The sequence below is a fragment of the Apis dorsata genome, unplaced genomic scaffold, assembly GCF_000469605.1.
Source record: "Apis dorsata unplaced genomic scaffold, Apis dorsata 1.3 scaffold_655, whole genome shotgun sequence".
In the NCBI taxonomy this organism is placed as follows: Eukaryota; Metazoa; Arthropoda; class Insecta; order Hymenoptera; family Apidae; genus Apis; species Apis dorsata.
The window spans coordinates 24,386-31,123 of NW_006263844.1; the positions used below are offsets into that span (position 1 = coordinate 24,386).

The following is a 6,738-nucleotide window of genomic DNA, read 5'->3' on the forward strand; positions in this document are numbered from 1 at the left end:
CTCGATATTTCTTTCTTTTCGTCTTTTCGTATATAACGTGTTCGTACGTTACGTTCGAAACGAATAAAATTCGTCGAAACTTAATTCGAAATTTCGAAAACGATTATCTATATATCTATATATCTTTTTACTATTTTTTAATTGATTGAATTTTTTTTTTTTTCAGAAACAGTGACGATGCTCGCGAGACAGTCGGAGAACAAAACCTTAACCCTGTTCGATCAAGTGTATCGGACGATGGCGGTATCGAGCAGGCCCTCGATAAAAGCTCTGTATCAGGCGATGGTCGATTACGTGTCACCGAGCAACACGCCGGACAGTTTGCAGCAACCGCTGACAAGGGACATGCTTCAAGAAAGGTTCATCGAGTTCTTCGCCAAATTGTTCCCGATCGCGTATCACGGAGCCGTGAATCCTCGCCAATACGAGCAAGATTTCACGGAGAAATTTAAGACGTGCCTGTACGAGACGATGGAACAGATCCAACCGTTCGGCGACATACCGATCCAGGTCTCGAAATCGGTGAGCAAAAGCCTGGAGGCGACCCGGGTCCTGGTCCAGGCGTTGACTCTCGGCAAAACGGTGCTGGACAGGACCGACAGCGTACTATTTTCCGGCACAAGCCCCCAGCAGGAGGCCTGCTACGCCGCACTGCTCAGGATGACCTATTGTCCAAGGTGCAAGGGCATCGGCCCCTCCGTCAGGCCCTGCAGTGGATTCTGCACCAATGTCATGAGGTGACCACCCTCGTATCCCACTAATTATCCACGGCTCGCGCCACTCTATTCACCGGCCCCTTCTTCTAATTTTCAATCGCATTAGTCGTTAGCCCCGAAACCTGTGGGAATCGTTTCACCTTTCACGCGCGATTTTAAAAACGCAGCACGCCCACGGTGCTGCCAATTACACGGGATACGCGTCGATTCTTCTTCTTCCTCTTTTTCTTCTTTTTCTCTTTCAATCGTTAAGTTTAAATTTCGGTTCAGTTATTACGTAGTTATTTCGCTTAAATGTGGACGTGTAAAATTCATTTGTCGGTTAAAATACTCTGTGTTCGAACTAGTAGTAATTACTAGAATTTCGTGGTATCGCGTTGAAAACCATCTAAAGTCGAAAATGAATTCCACTTGCGAACGTGGCGTAGATTAATTTCGAGTTCGCTCAAGCGTAAAATAAAATGTCACGCACGCTTAATTCCTTGCATAAGAATATTGCGCGTTTAATTTATCGCGTAAAAGAGTTTATACAGTTTATACAGTTCGTTTCGAGTTTTTTGAAATTCTGTTCTTTTTTTTTGGGGTTTTTTTTTTCCGGAAAAAAGTTTTTTAATTTTTTTCAGTTTTTTTCGTGTTTTTTTAAATTTTTTTCTTTTTTTTTTTTTTTTTTTTTTTTTTTTTAAACGACGAATTTTTTAATCCTTCTAATTCGTAGATTTCGTCAAATTCGCGAATGAAAAGTATAGACGCGCTTTCTTTCTTTTCCTCTACGTTTCTTTTAACCTTAACGAGCCGCTTTATATTCTACGTCGAGTTCGGTTACTTTCACTTTCTTTTATGGCCTTTGACGAGGCGTTCCCTCGTGCGCGTATGGCCTGCTATTCGCACAAATATCTCCAACTGTCTGGTCGATTTAACTTCAAGGTTAATTTTAACTTTTCCAATTTCCCCTCCCCCCTCCTTTTTTTTTACGTTCGTATTCGTATTCCCTTAATCTATTGAGAATCGCGAGAAAGATGAGAAACGAGATAGAAATAAAAAATAAAATATTCGTAAAATGTTCCTATTTTTAAAAAATAAAAATTGCAATTTGCAAAATAAAAAATACTTGGAAACGTATCAATTGATCGAATTGTGCGTGCAGAGGTTGCCTGACGCAGCCGGCATCCGAGCTGGACCTGGCTTGGTCCGGGTACGTGGAAACAGTGGAGAGGCTCGTAGTGGCGGTCGACGGTCGTAACGATCCGTTGGGCCTGAATGCCGAGAGGGCTGTCAGACAATTGGACACCCGCATTTCGGACGCCATTATGCACGCAATGACAGACGGACCGGCGCTCGAGGAAAAGGTGAGTATCCAAACTGACTTCTAATCTTTCTATCTCTATTTCTTTCATCTTTCCCGTTTCGCTATCGATGCAGAATAATTAAATGGATACATAACGAACGCGTTGAAGCGAATCAATAAAATAAACGACGAATGAATCGTTGAAAAACTTTTTTCGCTTTCGAATCGTTCTTTGCTTCTCGATACCATATACGTTATAAACGAGAGCGTTCCGTGAGCGATCACGTACTCTACTGTTCACTGGTGAAAAAAAGTCTTGCGGGACGGCACAGGGGCAAGAGGGGTTCTTTGCTAGGATTGCCTATCTCTATTTCAGACGCTTTATTGACAGTTCTGAGACCGCTACATAATAGTAGAAGAGCTATTCAAAATCGTAAAATTTATTTTTATTTATATGAAATTACGTTAGGATAATCATCCAAAACTGGAAGCTGAAATATTTTCGACTATTTATAAATTAAACTATCGTTACTAATTTTTATATTATATCGATAGATCGTTAGAATATTCTACATAATAATTTTATAATAATAATCATCAAGATTTAGATTAGTATTTTGTTTTGGATTAGTACACGTGACGAATACCCGCATTCCTTTCGCGAGATTTCTTTCCAGCAGTGAACAGTACAGCTGATAACTTTAGCAACAATCACGTCGATCGATAGAACGTTCACCTTTTGCGAATTGTTTTCACGTACGGAGGAAACGAAGAATAGAGCGAATATTTTTTTAAAAAAAAATTCTTCGATCGAAGAGTGGCCGGTTTACCCAGAATATTCGAAGGTTGGAATCGTTGGAATAAACGAAGGCAAGGATTGCAGTGAGAGTGGGAGAAGGGGAGTGAAATAAACGGCGCCGGATTCTTTCGATTTCTTTTCTCCCTCGGTCCACCTCGATTCTCATCGATCGTATCTCCATACCCGGTTTCACGATATATATTTTTGTTTCCGTTGTTATTGATATTAGGCGGCGAAGGAAGGGCGCCATTATACGTGTATTTCCATAAATTTGTGTGTGTGTGTGTTTTCTTTTTATTTACCAAAGGCAAACGGACAGAAGCAATTTGTGGCCACGATATATATGAAATTCCCCCCGCGGATTAGAGCGTGTTTCGTATAAATAATCGCGAGAACTTTCCTCGGAAACTGGCTTCGGTTTAACCTCGAATTTAGGCAATGAAGCTTCCCCCTCCACTCGAAGTAGGCGTGTACGCCTGACCAAAACTTTCGAAAGGATCTTATACACGTTACTCACCCTTCCGATTCACACGAGTTTTCGCGGCGCTAACATCGTTCGTTTCACGCCATATTGTCCGCATGTAAAAAAGTATCAATAAAAATATTTTCACGTTAATAGTTTCCTTTTAAGATAAATTTGTAAGGATAATTCGATATTCTTTCCAATTTTTTTTTTTCGATTAATTTAACGAACTTTAAGTTAAAATGTATAATAAGTAAAGGTTAATATTTTTTTTGTGCGTATTTTTTTGAACGAGAAACATTTTTTTGACGCAATTATGACGAAAATCAAATAATATCTTATCCTGTGAGACATTTGAAGTTTCGTATTCGCTTTTTTCTTCTTTTTTTATATTTGATTCGTAAGAACAAGGGTAATTGAATCGCGATTTCTTTGTTGCAACGAAAAACGGTAGACAACTCACTCGAACGTTTGTCGCGCTCGGCAGAGTGAAGAAAAGATAGGCCGCGAGGCACGTTGAACGCGTATATAACATTTCTGAAATTCTTTGCCGGTGTAGCTACGTTTCAACGAATGGAATGTACTTACGTTTATACGTTATACGCGTGTGAAACGCACGACACGTACAATACTTCCCGCTTATTTCTCGCGTCGTTACTTCCTTTCACATCCTTTATCACGTCCTCTTATACACGCCACAGTTGACGCGTTAAATCGTTCTAATTTGTAGGAAAGGAGAGAAACGAGCGATTATATTTAGAAAAATAATTTACGAAGCTTATTTTCCATATTTCCCTTTTCACGAGTATATTAATTTCGAAATAAAAAAAAATTATATTTCATTCAAAAAAAAAAAAAATAATGGAACTTGTATCTTATATCTCCTCCGGTTCTTTGGCTCGTGGATATCGAGTGGTTAGATAGGCGTCGATCAATCGTCGCGCGTCCACTCTTTCTGCCGGATGATCGACACGTTGGCTACGAAATGGAAAATGCATGCTATCCGATCCAGTGGGAAAAAATCAGAGAGCGCGTGGTCGGAACGAATAGACGCTATAAATTTCGCGGCGGACTTGTAGCGGTGTATTGCCGCGCCAAGGGCGTCGTTGCGATGATGCACTTTGAACGACTCGTATCGAGGAATCATGGCGAGAGCGAGCGAGCGAGCGAACGAACGGTTTCGAGAAATAAGCTTGAAATAAATAATCTAATACGTATATTAATAAGCCTCGTGTCCAATCTTCGATACGATAGTTTTATTTCTTCCACACCAGATGTTCTTCTCCGCGTGCAATCTCCGAGTTATTGTTAACTCGAAGAAAATTCGCGACAGATAAATCGTGGAATCGAACGTAGTCGAGGATCGAACGTTTGAGATTTTGCAATGAATTCCTCTCGAACACGCAAACGTTAAAATATGGATTAACGCGTTAACGCATTATAATACGTTCGTTTCACGAATAAAGCGACACCGGGGATATTTTTCACGTGCGCGATAAAAGCAAAAACCTTTTGTTCGAAAACAGGTTATTAAGAGGTCGTTTGACATTGTTAAATAAATAATACCCGTGCCAGTCGATTCGAAGAATAATAATAATCGCAATTCCTTCGTGGAACACAGCGATATTTCTAGTAGGTTAACTGCTTCTTCTATCATTACGAGTGAATTTTCCTTGGCCTGTAATACGCGTACAATTGATACTTGGCATTTCGAAACAACGCCCGAAGTCTACGAATCCTATCCTATATATATATATATATATATATATATATATTCTTAATAAAAATCGTTTCTTAAATAAAAATTGAATATCGGAAAATTCGTGATCTGACGTCCTTTGGACTTGGCGAGAATGCGACGAAAGCGGAACACCGGATTGTATAAGGAAAAACATCGGTGACACGCGAGTCTGATTTATTCCGAAAGCGCGACCGATAAAACAGCGTCATCGAGGTCGCACGGGGAATTTTACAACTCGAACGATTTACACGCTCCATGGAGCGGGACTAACAACAGATTAGCATTTTCATCGATGCTTACGAACTCATTGGCCTGCTGCCTAAACCCATATCTCTTCCGTTTAGTCTTATTTACCGCGCTTTTTTCTTATTTACTTACTTACCGTTCACTGCTGTTCACTGCTAAAAAAGTCTCGCGAGAGGCACAGAGGCAAGAGGTATCCTTCGCTAGGACCTTCTATCCCCACTTCAGACACTGTTGACTATCCTGACATCTATCGATACACTACATAGTGTAGAAGAATTATTTTCATTTTCATAAAGAAACTATTAATTATTTTGATGTGATATTAATATATCTATGATATATCTGTGTTTAATTTATTACATTTATAAGCGTATTATGAGAAATAAAAAAACTTTTATATCGATACTCTGAATTCTACGCTAATGCAATGTGAGGTTTAGATACGGAATCGTCGTTTTATTTTCTCTCTCTGTCACAATCGGGTTAGTATATGTGACAAATACTACGCTAAATAAAAATGTGCGCGTAAATGGACGTTTTTTTCTCTTCTTTCCATCAGTGAATAGTACGTTCTTCAGTTTAAACTGTGTAGAAAAAGATAGGAGAAGATATTCGTTACAAGCTTTTTCTTGGTTTTAGTTATGCCTCTTCGATATTGGATCTTTCGCACTCGTCAAAGACTTTGAAAATATTTGACGAAAATAACATCATTTCCCGTTTCCTTGGTCACTCGATTTCCATTCCCACGAAATTGGACTACTCCAATTTCTTCGTCTCGACTCTCCTGATCCTTCCATTCCGTGGAACGCAATTAAAAGTTTGTCGGAGAAACACGGCGTCGCGTGGAAGAACGACGAGAGGATCGATTCGAAAGAGATTCCTCGCGCGAGAAGCACGGATCGCAATGCAGGATCGATTTTACAAGTGGTTATATCTTTCTCCGCCCGTTTGAAAGGGGATTACGCGGCCAATGCATTTTTAATTGCGCCGATTATTCGGAATGGCTTTTAACGGCGGAATGCGTGTGCATTATTCCGCGGCCAGCCTTTTTCCATTCGAGTTTGCTTTTTATGGAAAAAGCTCGATCGAATCGTTTATTTTTTTTTTTTTCTTTTTTTCTATTTATTTCCTTTTTTTTCGAGTCCTTGTCCAGAGATCGAGACATAAATGTGTGCAAATTATTTATCGAATGTATTCTCTTGAAAATAAGAGACAATCCAATGACGAAGAAAATAATAAATAAATTTTTGACATTATGATACATAAAAGCAAAATTAATATTTTGGAATAGAATTTTGTGGAAAATTCTACGTTCCATTCCAATGTTAACACTTTCGTATCGAATAACTTTTCCAATCCAGTTTCATAGATAATTCATTTACACCGTTTTTACTTCCATCATTTCCATATAGCTTTCACAGGATATCCCATCCTTTTATCTTTTTTTTTCCTTTTTTTTTTTTTTTACCCCACCACACGCAATTTTAA

At 39.2% G+C, this 6,738-nt stretch overlaps 1 protein-coding gene across 1 annotated transcript in view; it reads left to right on the plus strand.

The window, feature by feature from the left end:
* The window catches only part of LOC102674406 (division abnormally delayed protein-like), a 67,197-nt gene that overhangs the window by 2,298 nt on the left and 58,161 nt on the right, over positions 1-6,738 (plus strand). The window contains exons 2-3 of the mRNA XM_006621973.2: positions 167-737; positions 1,861-2,062. Of these exons, the coding sequence (XP_006622036.1) occupies positions 178-737; positions 1,861-2,062 (762 nt within the window). The 5' untranslated portion in view covers positions 167-177. The remainder of the gene's footprint in view (positions 1-166; positions 738-1,860; positions 2,063-6,738) is intronic.